Source organism: Protomyctophum bolini (assembly GCF_963924005.1).
Source record: "Protomyctophum bolini genome assembly, chromosome: 20".
In the NCBI taxonomy this organism is placed as follows: domain Eukaryota; kingdom Metazoa; phylum Chordata; class Actinopteri; order Myctophiformes; family Myctophidae; genus Protomyctophum; species Protomyctophum bolini.
The window spans coordinates 14,521,507-14,542,248 of record NC_137881.1 but is presented as its reverse complement, the minus strand read 5'-3'; the positions used below and the strand labels follow the sequence as shown (position 1 = coordinate 14,542,248).

General features: G+C 45.6%; 1 protein-coding gene across 1 annotated transcript; it reads right to left on the bottom strand.

The window, feature by feature from the left end:
• Window positions 1-146: 146 nt before the first annotated feature.
• Window positions 147-19,897, bottom strand: ntn5 (netrin 5). Its single transcript, XM_080792756.1, has 7 exons — window positions 19,755-19,897; window positions 11,419-12,851; window positions 10,128-10,316; window positions 6,869-7,018; window positions 4,528-4,578; window positions 3,314-3,394; window positions 147-3,171 (listed from the first exon to the last, which is right to left on the bottom strand). The coding sequence occupies exons 2-7, from the start codon at window positions 12,839-12,841 to the stop codon at window positions 2,552-2,554; spliced, it is 2,514 nt and encodes an 837-aa protein (XP_080648882.1). The 5' UTR covers window positions 12,842-12,851; window positions 19,755-19,897; the 3' UTR covers window positions 147-2,551.
• Between the last annotated feature and the right edge of the window lie 845 nt (window positions 19,898-20,742).

Genomic DNA, 20,742 nt, shown 5'->3' with positions numbered 1-20,742 from the left:
GTCAGTCAGTCAGTGGGTCTATTTATCTCATTTTATTTTCAATCACAGGCTACGACACAGAGTCGCGGCAGATCATGCCTAACAAAACAACGTTTTCTAACAACACGGGAGCTCATTCAGCCGTTTCCACACACCCCCCCCCCTCCTCATAAAGCTCGACCTACAAGTTCACAACGCATCACGGATGCGATGCACCGTGAACTAGGTCTGCTATTTTTGGCACGATGCCACACCGTCGTGCGAGGGAGCATAAATTAGGCATAACAGTCTCCTCATTGCTTCCTGCCTCTCTCCATCCTCCATATCCCCCTGGGGCTATGATGCTATGTCCAACACATGCAGACACAAGTCATGACGCCGTGCGTTTGCTTTTTAGATCCCTATCAGAGTTCCTGAATACCTTCTTGATAGTTTTGTTATAGTTTGGTCTCTGTCAGCTGTTCGCTATATGGGAATAGATTGTAGATAGTGTCACTTTCCCCAAATAGTGTACGGTACATCAGAGAAGAAGTGCGTGCGTGTGTGTGTGTGTGTGTGTGTGTGTGTGTGTGTGTGTGTGCGCGCACACGCGTGTGTGTATCTATTACCAGCTGCTACTACAGGAACTGGTTCATTATGATAACATGAATTATCTACACAGGATGTTGAATATAAAGGATTCAATCAGGAATCTTAAAAGCAAGTTGTGTGCACGGATGTCTCATATGAAAACTAAATGAAACCTGACAAGTCGGTGTGTGTGTGTGCGTGTCCGCGTGCGTGCGTGCGTGCGTGCCTGGCACTGCCTGCGTGCGTGCGTGGGTGTGTGAGAGGATTCACATCCAGAACAAAAGCTAACAGTTAAATCTTTGAATAATCCCTCTGTACCCCCATGGCAATTGTGATGTAGAAGAAACTGTCTTAATTTACGGTTATAGTTTTGAGTAGCATAACTATACACTCATTACTGCTGTTATTTGGAATAAAGATAAGAAACAAACACTGTATTCAATGCAGTATACGATTCAAAGATTGTGTGAAGAAACCTTTTTTTATGGAACTTCCAAACCATATGACATTTCAAAAAGCACATATACAATCACATACTGTATAATCTCTGGGTGCAGAAATGCACCTCATAAGGTCATTATACTATTATTTTATGTATTTATACACATATTCTATGTATATATATATATATTCTTTTACATCTGTGAAACCTTTGCCACATTCTGCAAGTGCAGAACTCATCGTCGGCGAATGACATCTAGACAGGTCAAATAAACCCAATTAATTTAATGCTGCAATCCATAAGATTTGTAGAGCGTCGCGGAAATTTCCCATACATTTTCCCATAGACGTTTAAAGACCTGTAAGCCTCGGACAAAGTCAACAGCCGAGTTGACAAATCATGACGATAAACACATTTATTTGGGCCGTACATAAAAAGAAGGAAAGAAATGGCAGGATACAACACATTCTTTTATTTGTTCGGCCCCAAAAATGTGTTATGATTTGTCAACTCGGCTGTTGGCTTTATCCGAGGCTTACAGGTCTTTAAATAAATACTTTTTGAAACGTCCATGGAAAAAATGAATGGGAAATTCTCTTCCGGTGCCCTCATCGTTCTGAAAGGGGGGGGGGGGGGGGGGGGGGGGGGGGGACTGCGACGCTCTATACACCCAGGTTTGCAATGGGTCTCTCATTCAAGGAGCCGAGTTCCTACTACTGAGCCAAGACGGCCATCCGAAGGTCAGTTTGCGTAGGGGAGGTATTACACGGTAGTGTCCTACACCTGCACCTGCAGCCACGGGTCGGTGGCGGTGGCTCAGGGGTAGAGTGGCTGGATGGCAACCGCAAGGTTGCCTGCTCGACTCCGGGCTCCCCCAGAGTTTGTGTCAAAGTGTCCTTGAGCAAGACACTGAACTGCCGCCATCGGTGTATGAATGTGTGTGAATGGGTGAATTGATGCACAATCTATGTAAAGCGCCTTGGATAAAGGAACTATATAAATGCACCATTTACCACTTAGCATTTTACCACTGCAGAGTTGTATAACATACTCTACCATACAGATTGGTCAAAATGTCCTTTTAATCACTAAAATAAGTTCCAGATTGCAGTTTGAACTTTTACCCCACAAACTGTCCTTTGCATCACCGCTGAGATGTCGAAGCTCAAATGAGGGCGATCGATAAGTGTTTCTTTGCCACATTAGTTCTGCCTCTAGACATCACATCAGTAATTTATGTGTGTTGAAGTATGTAAGTGCGTGTGTGTGTCTGTGTGAGCATATTCACAGTTACAGTATACATTTACACACACTACTGTTTCTCTGAGCTCTCTTTCCTTTGTAGAGAGACGAAATTCAATTCGGATCTCTGTCCCATCTTTCACCTATACAGACACATACTGAGAGAAATGCAAGAAACATCTTCCTGATCCCTCCTTTCAGTTTTTATTTTCACTCTCTCTGTCAAGTGTCTACAGAAAGCTCTGACTTTTTGGGACCAGAGCGGAGTGTCATCTGTTCCTCTCTTGCTTTGTGACTTTTCTCTGCTCTTCCTACGTTTCACAACAGACTTTGGGTCGAGCACACAAGAGAGGCTAATGACGGTGAGGCGGTCTGCTCAGCAGCGCTCTCAGGTCGAGGCGAGGCCTCAGCCTCATCGTGCGTGCGCGTTCCCGGCGCCACAGTGCTATCAGCGTCCTTGGTCGGGTGGCTCACAGTCTCCGAGCTTGGGCTGTGACGAGGCTGCGTTTCTTTCTCAGTCAGTAGGTGCGGGGGGATGTAGCCAGACTCGTGTTTGGAGGCGCCGCCCCCGTGATGGTGGTGGTGGCGGTCGGCCGACTTCGGGGGACAGCGGCCCTTCTTGTCCTGCCCGCGGAAACCCCGCAGTTTGGAGTTCCAGTGTTCCCGCCACTGGAGAGCCAGCGTGGAGCGGTCGGCCACCAGGCGGCTCTCCTCTGGGCCCCAGCCCCTCCCGCCTTCCTCCGCTCCAATCAGCAGATAGGTGCGGCCCACGTGAAGGGCGGGGCAGCCGCAGCCCAGGTCGCGGTCGGGGACCCAGAGCGCCTGGGCGCCCCTACGGACGCGGGAGGTGGACCCTGTGCGGAAGATGGTCTGCACCAAGACGGAGAACTGCCACCACGGGCCCGAACGCTCCATTCCTCTCACCTGAACCTTTAAGACTAACAGAGACAACAAAGAGTTAATCGTTTGCTCTTTCTTTAGTATTGTCAATACTCAATACTGACAAAATGATTAGCAACTGATGATGATAGTTTAAGTATCCAAGGAAACTAGTGATTTTCAATTCAACACAACACTAACCATAGTCCTTCAGACAATAGGTCTCCAAGTTCATTCTGACTTTAACCTGGGAGGGTTGGCAGTATGAAACACACTCTTCCGCTGAGAGAGAGAGAGAGAGAGAGAGAGAGAGAGAGAGAGCGAGAGAGTCATTTCATAGTAGGCACTGGCATATATCATCACATTTTTTTCCACTAATTACAATATGGCTGCTTCTATTTGTCATCACAGTATCCTGTGACTAACAGATGACCCTCTCTGCAACAGGTGGAACGTGCCACGCATAGCCACTAGAGGGTGGTATGTAGTCAATACAGCGAAGTCCAGAGATGATGGAACCTAATGTAATGTTGTTCTAGTAGCAGAGCACAGTGACCTAATCAATGTGTACAAGTGGGACAAATGACACCGGGTGATAAAAGCCACTGCATTTCCAGTCTATCTCCATTCTACTTAAAAAGATACCTTCACAGAATTAGAATCAATGGAGTTGGGTTTATGACTCAATGAATTATCTGATGTTACCAATATGGCACAACATATATCCATCCCCAGGTCTCAAAATGGGGATGTTTAAAAGGACCACCACTTGTCAACCTATTTCCATATAATTGGTCTTCACTAATAATCATGATAAAATATCTTTCTACTCGGTCTACTCGGTCTGTGTCTCATGGAACGGCATTTCAGAAACCTGTCCACCAGTGTGTGACATCATCGATGGGGAATCCAAGCTAATATAAACTGCAGGCTTTCTATTCCTGAAATGTTGCAATGTGAAAATGGAAGCCATTGTTCTCACGATATAAAAAATCTAAATAGTTTTAAAATAAAATAAAATCTGCCTAACGATGGTTTCTCAACTGCCCACAGCTCTCCTATGAGATACAGACCGATAGAAAACTGTGCTATTTTATCATTTATATGAAGATAGGTTGAAAAGTGGTGAATGGTCCTTTAATGTTTTTTGTACTTATTTTCAGCTTCACAGAGAAGATTGTGTGCACATCTTATGTCTGTTTATGTCTGTATTTAGACCTAACCCTAGACCAGTTACAGGCACAGTTAAGTGTCTTGCAGGGACACTTTGATTGCTGAGGTCTGGAATCGAACCTAGGCTGGGACCTCCGAGATAACCGGCTTCCCAGGCGGGCTCTCTAACCATTCAGCTATGGTCGGCCCCAAATGATTTCATGTGGAAAAATAAAGAGTTTAATAGTTATGCATGCACTCACCTATGCTGTACTGGGGTTGGAACACTGGTGTTGGGGCGACCTCTTGAATTCCTACAAACAAACATGTCAGCACAGACAGGTGAGAGGAACGCAATGAGTGCCTGTCCTTGACCACATGAGTTGGCTGTGTGCACTAAGTGACAGGTTTCGTGTGTGTGTGTGTGTGTGTGTGTGGGGAGAGAGCAAGAATGTGAATATGTGTGCTATGCGTGAATACCTCTTGGTGCGTGAGGAATGCTCACGCAGAAGATAAGTATGTGTCAAAACTGCTTTGTGTCGTGTGTGTGTGTGCGTGTGTCACACGTGTGTGTGTGTGTGTGTGTGTGTGTGTGGTCCTTTTATGGTTACAGAAATATAAATAAACCCTTTGACTTCAGCTTGAGGACACACTCATCACTTTGAGTAACTTGAGTAACTATTTTGCGCTTGTATTTATTTCTTGCTTTGACTTCTGACAATTTGAGTCTTCTTATCTTATCATATTGAAATCTTGTATCTAGGGTTGAGGTAGCTGAGCTAGCTCCACGTACAGGAATGTCACTGTCCTGCACAGTTGTATTGTAGGGTCAAACGGCCACATATTGTTATCATGACTTTGTCATAAACAGAAGCCAGTAACTAACACAGGTTATCTGGTCTGGGTTTGCGCTCGGACGTATCGCTGCCGTGTAGAACTGTGTGTGTGTGTGTGTGTGTGTGTGTGTGTGTGTGTGTGTGTGTGTGTGTCAGTGTCAGGACAACTATATATTACCAAGCTCACACTTCCCTATTCGCTCTGACACAACTGGGCCAGTGACACTCTACACCACATCCAACTGTGTGCACACCCCACGCCGCCCCCCAAGCACCCAAAGAAACGAAGAACTGTTTGTGTGTGTGCGTGTGTCTGCACCGCATTGTGCACATATACTTACATAGGTCAAAGTCAGGTTGATGTTAGACGATTTATGTGTGTGTCTGTGTGTGCGCCGGGCACGTACATGAAGTACACAACATTGGACAGGGATTTAAAATAAATAGACACCTGAATGGGGTCACCTCAAAGCTCTATACAGCCTGCCTCTCATGTCAGTTTGTTTTCCCTAGTCTCTGTGTGTGTGTGCGTGCGTGTGTGCATGGCTGACTCTGTGTACTTCCTAAATCACTCAGGGTAGGGAATAAAGGGTGCTAACTTGGTTTAAGTTTAGCCTGGCTGCTGCTTGCCTTTTTGTTGGAGCGGAGGAGCAGGGGGATGCTATACATAGCCTGGACATGCGCTGGCAGTAAAAACAAACAAGGTTTTCTTTCACTTGCTGCTTTCACTAGGAGAGTTATGGGTAGTCTGCTGGGCCTCCTCTGACGGCAAGCTCTTTGAGCCGTGCGACAGGTGTGAACCTCACCACCTCACCATCTCCCTCGGATCGGTCACCTGATTGGGGCTTATACACGGCGACGCCGAGCCCACAGAGTTCCTGTTGTCATTGGCGGACACTCACGCCATTAGCCAGAGGAAACACACGTGGATTAGCGCTCACACCGGCTTGCTTGCGGCTGTGACGCTAGCCTGGCACGCGGTGACGGTGGACGGAGGAGGGATACATACAAGTCACAATTCCACTTGATCTGCCGCTGATCCTAGATCAGGTGGAGATGATGTTGGCGTTAAGAGAGGCTCATGTTCACACTGCTGTGGAAAAGGCCTCTGGGGAGGGCGGCAACGGGACACCCCGGGTGGCTGGGATGAATTAGAACAGACCACGGCGGCATCTTTCATTTTAAGCTACTATTTGATGAAGGCTGAGACCCCTCGATTGGAAGATTAATCCATTTATTTCAAGAGCAAATGAGGTTGAAGGAGAACATAAGATTGCTATTATGAAGTATTTATTTTGATCTTGGCTGTCAAGATTAACCTACTATGAAAAACCAATTAAATTACATTTTTATTAAAGTGTCAATCACAACAACTTTAGCCTACATGTAGAGCAGAGAACCAACAGAGAGCCCACCCTGAGCAAGCCTAGGGAAGTGGCTCATATCCAATGGCCAATGATTCTGTTGCATGATGTCTGCATGTAGCTGCATGAGCTGTGAGTGGCCTGTTTTTGAGGGGACATACATACATACAGCAGGTACGCAAATACTGTATTTACAGACAAACCCTGTTGCTGTTAAGAAAATGGATTATCAGTTGAGACTTTGGCAAATCGATCTTTTGATTAACAGGCAAAGCTTCATAAATGTACACTAGTATATACGTATAAGTGTTCAGGATGCTGGGTGACCCAATTATCCAACATCCAACATGGCTGACGGTTGAATACTCATTATTTGTGGGGAACCGTGAATGCTGCAGACTTACGTATGCAGGGTCGTAGAGGGGATCTGCCCTGTTTGTAGCCTGGGGCACAACGGTTACACCTCAGCCCAGTCACCCCGTCCCGACACAGGCACTGACCGGTCGTCTGATTGCACCAGCGACCTACTGCTCCCAGGGGATGGCACTGACAGGCTGAGGAAGAACACGAGAGAGAATGAACAAAGGTTACTGCACTGCAGCTCGTCTGCATCAGGAAATATTATGTTTCGTAATTTTGCTTTGAGAGATTGTTCTCTGCATCTTGATGGTTTTAATGGTGAAGAGATGGAAGAGAGGAAAGGCTGTAGCTAATCTGAAATGGGCATGATGGCACACCTAGCCGTTAATAGAAGATTTGAGAACGGATTAATCACATTAGAAATATCATCAGTTGTGCTGATTAGTGATTGTCAGAGCAGCAGCATTATTGCTTAGGAATGGAACAGAAAGGGCAGGTATACGCTCTTGCATTCTAACATTAGTTATTATGGTGGTACTTGAAGAGTCAAATATTGTCTGAGGTAGTACTGTATAAAGAAGGTTGGGAACCAATGGTTTACTTTACACTATAGCCAGCCCAGTACAGTAAGTAATGCAGCATGTCCCCATTAGTTTCCACTAGCATTGCTACAAAACTTTCATAACCTTGAGATGTGTAATATCAAAACCAAATATCAAAACCTGAACCATCTCCTCAAGCAAAAAAACAAAACAAACAAAACAAACACTTAAGCATCTCTGTTCTAACTCCAGTGGGGGACTGTTTAAACAATGCCTCACCACTTGTCCAAACACTGACAAACTGGCCAAAATGATTAGTCCCATTGCCACTGGTCTCTGTCATGTAAATCAGTGGAACATCAACAACATAAACTGTGTGTTTGTGTGCTCGGAAATTCTGAGAGAATCCATCTGAGCATTTAAAGTGTCACGGAAAGAGGGGATCACGGACCTACAACGTGGTAACCATTTCAGTAATATCACCGTCATTAATGAAGAATTTCAAAATATTTTCTCAGTTGGAGACACTTGAAAGTGAGTATTTACACTGGTCTGCTAACCTGACTTAACTTCATCGTAATGTTTGAGATGACATCTTCCAGTCAAAACAAAAGAACAGCTATTGGGCACTTTTTTATCGAGAATGTGCATGCAGGGGTCATCGCCATCTGGCTTGTGTTTTGTCAAAACATTTTTTTTACCATGGACATACAAAATGAGTGGACCATTTGGTTCCATTTGATTTGTACACTCTCACTTCTTGCAAAGAATGAGAAGAACTAGTTAGTACTAGTGGACTCACAATGTGCCATTATAGTGTCACAGTAAATAAGATGTCATACATATTCTGAAGAAAACCTGGAGACTGACATTCAGTTTGATATTACATTATAATGGCGTGTAGAAAAGAAAATCTAAACTTTCTCAATCACGCAGGGACGTGCACACATAGACATCAAAGGGGGCTTCAGCCCCTGCCATTTTACCCGTCTGTAAAACAACTGCCCTTTCCAGACCACGAATGTAGCGTTTACTATGGTGAAATAAATGCAAATGCCACTCCTTTCCATGCCATGCCGGAAGGCAGCATTCTGGAGAATTGCTTTTTTTACCGAAGTCTCCTGAACTTGAACACAGCATTTTGCGTTTGTTTAGAAATCCATGTTGTACACCGCATCTCCACTAGCAAAAGAGTGCTGGGTTACACCCCGAAAATAGCTGATCTACAAGCTCTCAAGTCTCAACGCGTCACAGCACAACGCGTTGTGAGTTTGTAGATCTGCTATTTTCGCTATTTTTGTGCAAAAGTGCCCTTTTACGGGATTTCACCCCCCGCCTCTCTGACACACTCTGCACGTCCCTGGCCACACGCACACATTCATTTTGTCCGTGTACGGACATATTGATGACCCCTGTGTGCATGTACAACCAGGAATGTATACGGACACACACACACACACACACACACACACACACACGTCTGTAGGACGTGTGTCCCGTCTGCCACCCAAAGCGCCCCCCATGAACAGAGGTTATATTAGGCCTGCGGTCAAGCCCCCAACGAGCATGCCTGAGTGTCACAGTCACTTAGGACATGTGACAAGTCAAAGGTCACAGGTCAGATGCAGATGCCTGCCAGTGGTAATGACATGGGTACAGGTGACGGGCAGCACAGCTTATAGGGGGCTCTGTGCGTGTGTTGTGTGAGCGTCTGTGTGTGCACGTGCATGGACACGTGTGTGCGCGCGTGTCTGTGTGTTATTACTTTCCATACAAGCTTCCATGAATTACAGTTGAAAAGATAATAAGAAATGACAAAACATCATATATACATATATATACATAATACATACATACATAACATATCTCTTGTCCATATCTCTTGTAAATATAAAATGTATATTCAGTCATATAGAAAGTGCCAGTGAGACATATATACATACAGTAAAGTGATGTGATGTCCTGTGTCGCCAAGAGTATGGGCATTGTGTGTGTGTGTGTGTGTGCTGCGTGCGTGTGTGCGTGCGTGCGTGCGTGCGTGTGTGTGTGCGTGCATGCATGCGTTCCTAGCAGGAATAGCTGCCCTCTCTCACAATGTAACCACCCCATAAACACGTCCAGAGTTGTAGTAGTAACACACACAGATAGAGCTGGCGTATTAAACATAGATCTACACACACACAGACCTGTACTCAAACAGACAGACACATGTATAAACACGGTCATCGTCGACACTCACATTTGAAAACCCACGCAGAGTGCAGACACGCACCAACTACGCCCGCAGGGGTGCCCACACTTTTTTCACTTGAGAGCTATACTTTCGAAATGACCAGCTCAACAAGATTACCCACCGAAAATAATGATTATACCATTGCTGAAAATATAGTTACCTGAGGGGGCTTTGGAATAGCGTTACAGTACATACAGTACATACGTTATACATACAGTATAAGACAAATGCAGTTGGAATGGGAAATAGAGGTGGGAGAAATGGAATCTGTTTTTATTTAATTTGTAATATAACGGAGCAGGTGCTTTGCTTATACATACACATGCATATTACATTTTTTACTTAAACTGTGCCATCACCCCCCCCCCCCCCCCACATGGCCCCACACACACATCAAACTAGCTACTGTAAACGCGGGGTCGGGAGTCGCATGCCGTCAGGCTGGCTAACCGTCCGGGCCACCGTTGCACACCGTTGCACACACACACACACACACACACACACGCACAGAAAGCTATAAGAACTGACGTTGGCAGGCCTTGCGGTGGCTGAGGGTCTGGCCATGGTCACGGGTGTATCCATTCTGGCAGTATTGGCAGTGGCGTCCGGCGGTGTGGTGACGACACTTCTGACACACGCCACCGCTGTGTCGGCCCGACTGCTGGAACACCTCCATGCTGAACCGGCACTTAGTCGAATGGCCATTACACTCACACGCTGGAAGAGTGAGGGAGAGAGAGACCATTACACTCACACACTGGAAGAGTGAGGGAGAGAGAGACCATTACACTCACACGCTGGAAGAGTGAGGGAGAGAGAGACCATTACACTCACACACTGGATGAGTGAGGGAGAGAGAGACCATTACACTCACACGCTGGAAGAGTGAGGGAGAGAGAGACCAGTGATGCACCGTTGTATCGGCCACACTATTAGTATCAGCCGATATTTGCTGTTAGCGGTCAATATTGGTATTGGCAAATAAAACCGACATTAACTGATGGCAGTAGCCGATATTTAGCTGTTGATAAGCATACATTTTGATATGTTGGCTATGTTTGGTGTGTTGGTTATCTGTAGCCTACCAAGCTTTAGATTCTGAACATGTATTCTATATCATGACAGTTTTCTGAAAAACCTATGTGTCTGTGTGCTCCGCTATGAGCTTGTATATCCGCTTTTTCCAACAGCTAAAGTTTAAAATAATGGTTAAAGTAAAAGCTAAGGTGACATTCAATTAATACTCTGGATTTTAGTGTGTAGAATAGATGGATTTTGATCAACTCCTGTCTCAGTGATATTAAACGGACCAAGTAAAGTTTCCGAACTTTTGTTGCTGAGTTTATAATGTCGTATCGTATGCTTTCAAGTTTCAACGAATGACTTGAACTTGAACCCACAGTGATGGCAATCTGTTATTATGACAGGATTATTCAGCATAATATACAGCAAGTCAGAGCTCGAGACTTAAGCCCTTTATCAAGATTAGACAAAAGAGCCAATCTACAGGCTCACTGAAAGCTTCTGAAACCTTTTTTTTAAACACAATTTCTGATAAAAATATCAAATGAATAGTTTTTGGAAAAATATTGTTTTGTAGGGGAAAAAAACTAAACAAAAAACGGATAAAAATGTTGTGTAGGTGTACTGCAGAGTACACCTTCCCTATGTGACACTGACCACATGACCCTCACTTCACACGGGTGTGATTTTTATTAATGACAACAGTTCAATGTTGAAAATGAGTGGTGGTATTCCCCAATAAGTATATAATTTCCTTTGACAAAGCATTGAGAATGAGCCAGTCAGAAGGACTTACCGACACAGGGATGTGGATGAGTGGGAGTGGCCCTGTGCCAGGGCCTGTCGAAGTAGAAGTCGGCGCACACATCGCAGTCTGGACCTGCCGTGTGATGCTCACACACGCACACCGCCCGCCCCGCGTCGTCCCTGCGGCACCGGGACGCGTGGCCATTACACTTACACCTGCCTCCCACTTGCAGGTCAGAGAGGCCCAGAGGAGGCCGCGCAGGTGGAGCAGAGATAAGAGGAGACGCCGGTACTATTTGTAAATTCCGGGACATAAGTCCCAAGTTATTATTGTTCCTCCTTCTCCTCAACTCCCTTCCTTTATTGCCTCTGTTCTGCCCCTCAACAGTCCAGTGACAGCCTCCGTCGGGGCACGGCTGCCAGAAATGGTTGTCCTTCTTGCGGCCCCGGCCTTTGCCTTTGCCACCTTTCTTTGAGGAAGCAGGTATGTCCCTGTTAGAACTGTCCACACCTCCCTTCCTGGTCACGTTGTGCGCATCCTCTCTGTGACCCTTCCTTCCCGCTTTGCTATTTTTCTCTCCTCTGTCCCCAACTCTGGTCTCTGTATTTTTTATCTCCCTCTCCGAATACACCGGCATGTTTTCTGAACTGATCTTGTCCATCTGATCTCCCGCTGCCACCCCCTTGGCACCCGGCCTCCACCTCAGGACTCCGGTGCCATCTTCCACTCTCAGACCGCCATCGCCTTTGGCCGCCCCGGACACTTGGTGGAACACCACGCGGATGTCCGTGGCGGTCACCCAGTCTTGGAGGGTGGGGCTGTAGTCGAAGTCAGGGGAGGACGGTCTGCCGTCCAGTGTGGAGAAGGCTAGCACCATGCCCCCACGCTGTCTTTGCAGGGGACGAGGATCTGAACACAGGGGCTCCGTCTCCTGGTGCCGGGTCTGGGCCACTGTCTGGCTGTGGAGGCCAAACATCCCGTGGCAGTCGCTGGAGTAGTGCTGCATTGGCCTCCAGGTGCGGCCATTGTCCATGGACTTGAGTATGGAGATGGAGATGGGGTCCGAGGGCTCCCCGTGGTGGCAGAACTGCAGACTTATGTAGGTGATCTCAAAGCGCCGGCCAAGCGGCAGGGTGAGGGTCCAATCCCCGCCGCTCTGGGCCAGCCAGCAGGTGAGGTTGTGTGGGTTGTGGAGATCTGTCAGGGCGGTGACGTTCCCGTCCAGATCCGTGGACCCGTGGAGAGAGTGGCCGGCGCTGACGGGGACGCCGTAGGCGGCGTTGATGAATTCTGACGAGCAGTGGCGAGCGCGGCCATCGAGGTGGTAGCACGGGTCATGAGGCGAGGTCCAGCTCAGAGGGGAGTGGGAGAAGGCGGGGGCGAGGAGGGACGGGGGGAGGAAGAAGAGGTGCAGAAGGACAACAGGGAGGACAGAGGCAGAGGGGGGAGGGGAGGAGGGCAGGGGCATCATGTCATTGAGCCTATAGACAAAGGGGGAAAAAGTTTGAGTTTTAAGAGAAAATCATGGGAATCAAATCATGAAAGGAAACCCTAACATTCCTATGCATTTATATGACACAAAGGGAGCAGCAATCCAAGAGGGATCACCTGTGCCTTCATTGAAAACACACTAAACCACCTTTAACGCATCACCGCATCTGAGTCTCCATTTTAAAAGTATACCAATAAAATAATGTCATAGTCTGCCTGTGTTTGCTGGCCTCTGGTGTGACCCTGTGATTTTGACAGCCTTTAAAAAAAAGGGAAAAAAAGAAAAACACATCATCTTGAAAATAAAAACGCCCTCAACCCGTAACGGGTCGATGCATGTGGATGAAGAGTGCACAAAAACCCTGCAAGTCTGTCCGGGACCACAAAAAAGCAAACCCGACAGCTGGGCCTACAACATGAGCTGGAGGACATCCATCACGTTTATGGTCCTTCGTTTCAAATCACTTTACCACTGGACAGCGTACGCAGGCCAGTCAGTGGGCCCGAGCTTGAACCGCGAGCAAAATGAAGTGTAGGAGAAACACAGTGAAAAGAAGGAATGGGGGAAGCAGGAAGAAGAGTTGGAGATTAGAGTTGAAGACATATAGGGACAGATTTACAGGGAGAACTCGAGAAATGCATGTTCGGCTTGAGCCCCTCTCTGGCACTTCCGTGGCTGAGACAAACAGTGACTTGTATATGGCCAGTGTGAACAAATCCCTTTCCGTTTATATGACTGGAGATGCTTGTAATTTATCCCACTGTCAAGATTTGATGCCAGTGAGGGTTAGTTAATTTGCGCCTGCAGGCACACACAGAACAATGCCTCTACTTTCTCTGACAAAATGATGTACGACTGCAACTTTTTTTAAAGTTCACACCAAGCTCCGATGAGGCAAATTCCCACCAATCACTTCTCTCTCATAAACGTACAAACAAAGACAACTGTTAACAACGTGACGTCAGCCTCCCTCCTGTAGATGTCATTTTTCATGTCATGTCATTGACGGCAACGGCCCTCGTTTTTCTTTTGCAACCCTTCCTTCTCTGTGGCTCATCTATCACCTGCCCCTTTCGTTCCGCTCTGGGAATATTCTTCTTAACTGCTCTAAGATTGATGGTGCTCTAACAACCGTTTGACACTGGCAGCGCAGTCAGCGGGGCTGCATAAACCAACCCTGTTGGGGAGGATGGGCCCGAGAGCCTCAGTGGCCGAGTCATCTCGCTCAATTAGGCCTGCGGCCGAAATACGAGGCTTCCCCCAGGACCAAGCACTCCGAGGGGCTTACGGAGTGGCCATGATTGAATATCTGGTATAGAAGCTGCTCCTCAATCCACCTCCAGGATGAATGATGATACTGGATGGGCCTCCCTCCGGAAAAAAAAGGGCGATCGGCCTAACCTGGAGAAAAAGGGACCATGAGGCGTATCGGATGGCTCTGTTTTGAGAACGTCGCTATGGGAAACGCCACGACTGGTGGCCAAGGTGATGAGCAGGTGGACTGTAGGCCATTTGCCACCGTGTCACATTCCGGGGGTCCGGTGTGCCTTCTCTGGGCATTCCAGACATATCGCGACATGCCCAGCAGGAACCTGAACGCGCCCGCTAAAAAGCGGGCTCCTTTTAATTGTTAGTTTGATTAATTAGCTCTCTGATTTCACACGGTGTCGGTGTCTTGCCTGGGTGAAGGCGGTGCGAGTATAGGAAGGCAGGGTGTTAGTTATACAGTATCAAGTGCTGTGAAGGAAGGGACTATAAATGGAGGGCAAAGGTTGTAAGAGGATTTGTGCTACAAGGGCAAGTTTCAAGACTGAGTCCATTCTGCATGAGGCATAACGGCTGCGGTAAGGACACACAGATGGTAGGAGAAAGGGTTAGTTGTTTAACATTCCCCGGTGTGATCTGCACTTGTCTTTGTCACATTACAAGCGGCTAATTGAGGCAGTTACAACTGCTTTGATAGATGGATGCTCTTCAGAGAGGGGCCCGGTGGGGTCGTTAATGTGCCCCAGAGGCCAAATCCAGACCCTCTCTCCGAAACCAGATCGTCCCGTCTGGCACCACCAATGTAACCCACCGGATACGGTTTCAGTGGTTTTCTCCTTCACTGCTTTCCATAAATTCACACGGCACAGCAGGCGTGTCGGAAAGAACACGGAAGATGAGTCGGTGACATTTCATGGCTAATTTACAATTCGATGAGAAGAACATGTATGCAAATATTCATGTACAACTACATAGGTAGTTTGTATCCAACATTTTTTTTAACATTCATACCTGACCACTTAAAACACAATATACTTAGTGGACCAGCGTCTCCTGGGGCTCTATGATAGTTGTCTCACTACTGTACACCAAATCTCCTGCCCAGAGATGACAGGACATTTTCGGAAAAAGAAAAAAATATATCATTAACATCTGTTGGACTTCAAAAAAGCAGCAGGAAAAAAAAACAGAACTTCCACAGCCCAAATAGTGCTTCGATGAGATCAACAACAATCTTCAGAGGGTGATCTTTAAAAGCAGCTATGCGTGGCGGCAGACACGCTGGAAAAATACTTGCTGACAACCTGGGGCATGTTTACAGCATGGTCGTATACAGGGGCGCTGGTAGAGCGCTCCTCATGTTCACACTGGAAGACCTGCTCCACAAGACATGGTCCATTTTTACTTCCTTGTGTCATTCCCCCTATATATACTATATTCTCAGTTAAAAGGAACAGGCCGATATTTTACTGACGAGAAGGAGGAACAATATAATGTATGGCGAGTCTACTTTCGAAATGTCTCGTGTAACGCTATCGTCAGATGCGAGAGAGACCTTTTATAGTTTGATGGAATATGATATTGCTGGAGGGGCAGTGTGAATTTAGAATGTGTTTTTTTTTTAAGTGGGGGGGTAACAGAACAGGACATGCAAGGGTGAATGGAAGTAAAGGAAAAAAACAGCAATGAAAGAGCAAGCAAGGCTTTGATGGTGAGATGAACCCTATAGTGTCCCTGTTCTGGTCATGTATAATATAGGCAAGCAAACTGCAATAATAGGCGAACATTCTGCAAAATTATAGCAGATCTAATATAAGCTCCCAACAAATCGCAATTGGAACCTGTTGTGAGGTTGTATAGTCTAGTTTCTGTGAAGAGATTTGGTGTACAGTACAAAAAGCCAAGACCAATCAAGTACGGAACTTTGGGGGAACCCCAGTCAATGAAGTATATCGAATTTAAGTGATTAATAAGGACTGCCTGTGCCTCAGCCAGTTAGCGCACTAACTGGCGCTAACTCCGAGTGAGCACGAAGACCCGGGTTCGAATCAAACAGATGTCTTGTCTCGCATGTCTCTCCTCTCTCCCTCTGCTCTTGGTTTCCTGTCTCTCTACCAAAATAAAAAACAAACACATCTGAAATAAAGCATAAAATGCCAAAACTAAATAAAACAAAAAATAAAATAAAAAACAAAGACGTGATTATGACAGTATAGTTTCAAGATACTTAAGTTTCAAGTACTTCACTACAAAGGGTAGTAAAAGTATGGCAATTATTCTTGTGCAAAACACATGAAAAGCCTTTAGTTTTCCCCAACAAGTTGTTGCAGCCACAGACTGGCCTTCATCAGAGGATAGAAATGTCCACTTGTTGAATTAATTAACGTATTCAATCAAATACTTATACCCCTCTTGGTATCGCATCTGTCATGGTGGGTAGGGTGTACTTGCCGACTTTGAGGTTTTAAAAATATTATGCCAGCTCGGTAAAATTCTATTGTGTTCATTAAACTCAAGTGAGTAAAATAGGGTCAATTTTACATGTTAAAGAGTTCATTAACATTTAAACATGTTTCTATATTGAGCGAGAAGGGTGTGTGTGTGTGTGTGTGTGTGTGTGTGTGTGTGTGTGTGTGTGTGTGTGTGTGTGTGTGTGTGTGTGTGTGTGTGTGTGTGTGTGTGTGTGTGTGTGTGTGCGTGTGCATGTGCGCGTGTACCTGTTAGCCATGCATGCATGCTGGGGGGAGCTGCAGGGCCTGTCTGTTTTGAATTGTTAGACTATGGGCTCATTGGGCTGGGGAGCAGATGAGCTGGATTTGGTCCGACTCATGCATTTTAACATTCCTCGTCATGGGCAGCAACTCTGCCCAGCCACTATAGCGTATAGCAGAGGATCACCCCGTGACTCCCCAGGTCGGATCGAGGAACAATGAAAACGCTGTATAATTTGATCATTCTGTTGTTGTAGGATACATTTCAACTGGATATTTCGGGGCTCGCTTTAAACAAACGAGGAATTGGAAAAGTCTCAAAGAGACAAATCAAGTTCAGCTCTTAATTGGCCAATACTGGGTGGGGGGCCTCGGGTATTATTTCTCGACCTCTGCAAGCTGTGGCAAAGTTGTCCCAGTGTATTATGGCTTAAAATAAATCTGATCAATTAGCCAATGTAAGCTCACTATAGCCCACATGTTTGAAGCTGAACCCAGGCACCTGTTGCTGCATGTTCTCATCCTGACACCTTTGTTAATTTCCAATTGTCCTTAGACCGATGCGAAATACAACACTGGGCCAACGGGTGAGAAGAGAAAGGCTATATGTATATTCCCTAAAGACATTCCTGCCAACCTATGCAGACCCTACTGAAGCCCACGCGGCATGTTATTCCAATCCACGCAGAGGGGATTCCATGAGAACTGTTTTAGTTGTAATAATCTAATTTTAGTGGAGGCGCGAGAGAGGTACGACTGACAGACAGTACAAAATGGATTATCACCGCTCGTATCTTTAGCTAAAGAGCCCTTCGGGTCAGTGGTTCTCAAAGTGGGGCCCGGGGACGCCCAGGGGTCCATGAGTGGGTTCCAAGTGGTCCCCAGCTAAATGTGTTACAAAATAGGTTTATATACCACTTTATGTCTTTACCCATAAAGACAGCTGCAAGATATGCATTACACAAGCTCAAAGCCCTTTGAACTTGTAGATCAGTTATTTTAAAAATAACCTTAAAATAAATCTGGAATCTTTTTTAAACATTTGAACAACACAAATCTTGTGCAGTCCCAAGGATACAAAATAGTCTACTTGGCTGGGGGTCGCCAACGCCAGGTTATATTGATTTGAGGGTCCTTGCAGGAAAATGAAAACGTTTTTGATATAAGCATTAAGCACTGCCACTGCCTCAGGTTGTCAAACACATGTCCAGTTGTCCACATGAGGCCCGCAGTGCATCAGCCACCAGGAATCAACTCGCAATTAACGGAACACTTTGAGATTAACTGATATTTCCCCCGGCCCGCGGGATAAAGATCCATATCGATCTGTCTATATGCCTATAGGCACATGCATGTGGACATTTTGAATATAAGAAAACACATGTCCTTGATATCTGAAGGCGAGGCTCGCCCAAATTTCTCTTATTTTTTTGGTCTTCCCACGCTGGTTTACAACCTCTCTCACATAAATTGGCAACGCACTTTACCGCGGAGGTTTCGCTTCAAATGCGATATTGAAAAACAGATGGAGATGAAATCATTGTGATTTGATGTTCGAGTGATGCCGAAGGCAACCTCGGGCTTAATGCTAATAAATGTTAAATTAAATCCATATACGTTTGTAGCCTAACCCAAGACTGTATAATTAAGAGCAGACCGCCTATTTTGCGCGCAGATCAATGCGCAAAAATGATTTTTTTAAAGCTTTTTGCACAATCATTAAAACTTGTATTTCTCATGTTGACAAAAAGGCAATTCGTCTATACAGTCCCACTATGTCCCACTGCCCACTATGCTATATATGCCTATAGGCCTATACCTACTTACAAAGTTACAATAATTTCAGATCGACATTCGAGGCCTCGGCCGCTAATTAATTTGGACCATATAACGTTTGACTACAAAAATGGGTAAACCCCATTTCAAAATTCTGCAGAAACGATTCAATATAATGTATGTTAATGTATATTAATTTCCTACATTGATTATAGGAACAAAGCCTTCGTAAAAAAGAAAAAACAAAATGCATCTATATATACTTACGGGCGTTTCCTTTATACAAAATTTTAGGTTATGTTTTTGATGGTTCATCAACTCAAGGCTACACGTTTCTCATATGTTAGCTTATTTTGGCAACAGAAGCCCACCTCTAAATGGTCCCATTTGTGCAGACCTAATTGCACATGGTTTGCGGCAGTAATTAAGGCTGCGCTTAAATATTTATCTCAAAACAAACCAGGACACGTGATTGTTTAGTGAGTGTTATCGTAAATTTGATCTGGCAATTTATTTATGAACTTTCAACAAACTTAGCCTGGGACAATTTATTCTTAATAATCAGCGACACTCTTCTTATAGTTTATTTATTAACGTTGCAGTTTGCATTGCAGCTAAAAAGACAAAAGGTTATAGTCGCTTTGCCGTTTGTTATAGCCTAGGCCTACTGGCCATTATTTGTGTTTGATATCACTAGCCATGCTTATATGTGGACAGTATAGACCTATGAATTAAATAACGTTATTGCAGGCTATAGGCCTTCAAACCGTTTGTGAGAAAGGCTGTTATTTTAGTCCGTGACAAAGTTGACATCCAGACTGATGTCAAATCAATTTGGATGAATTACGCAAAATGCAAACTCGAGAGCTATCCTACAAAATAGAAGAAAAAAATATAACCTATAACATTTGCCTACAATGAGGCTACATACATTTTCAGGCGTATTATGCCTATATATCGCCTTTAATCTTTTATTGCACTTAATAGCGAACAGGCCTTATAGCTGCCACTGTCTGCCACCAAACGATAAAATCCTCCACCGATCCTCTGAATTAAACATTATAATAATGAAAATATATACAAATAGTTAGTCATGAAAAGGCCACACATCACAGCAAGCACGCCATATATAAACTCACCATGTGTGTCCAATGTGATTCCCCCTGTCTCTTGGTTGCGTTCATGCGGTCGATCTTTGGTGCATAAAGCAGCAGGAGCAGCAAGTGTATGTATAGTTTTTAGGTCCGGCTCGCAGAGCAGAGCGCACGGAGTGCATTGGGACACACACAGACAGACCCGTCCCGTCCCGTCCCGGCGGGAGGCCGGCCCATTCTTGACGTATACACAGCTCACATCTGCCAACTGGCCTTTGGGCTGGGCTGGGCTGCATGGGCTGGCGGGGGCTGCACTGCACACCGTGCGCCTCAAGATCATTACAACTGGCGGGCAATTTAAGAGCACAGGGGAACGCAACTTGTACAGGGCAGGCTATACGGCCATCCTTTAAGTGCCTTTGAAAGGAATCATTCCGCCCGCGCCGGTTTGTTCCAATTATCCCCCAATAGCGAAATGGGGGGTGGGAGGGAGAAAAATAGTGGAAGTTAATTGACTGGAGAGGATCGTTCTCAGATGTGCCCGAGGCAAAGGAACCAAAACTGATGCAGATGGAAAGCGAGGAGGAATAGAAAAGAAAATGGAGAAATGGATGGATTGGAGTTGGAGAGGAGGAAACTTTCCCATAGAGAAAGCCATAAAACTGATTGATGACTTCCCCCGAGGAATGTTTCCCCAGGTGTGTGTGTGTGTGTGTGTGTGTGTGTGTGTGTGTGTGTGTGTGTGTGTGTGTGTGTTGTAGTTACAGGGTAGTTTAGAAATGCTATCCTTGGACGCGGGACAAGTGCAATAAAGTAAATTGAGGGTAGAAATTGCGATTTGAGCGTCAATGTTACATTTTGGCAGTGTACGCACAGGAGACTGCAGTGCACATGCATGAGCGCCTCCGGCAAGGTGAAAGTGTGATTTGATTACCTATTTAATGTTAAAACGCAGCAACATATATATAATAACAATCTACAGAAGCCATTCATGAAAATTATATCACAGACAGTCAGTTAGGCCCTGTGTCAA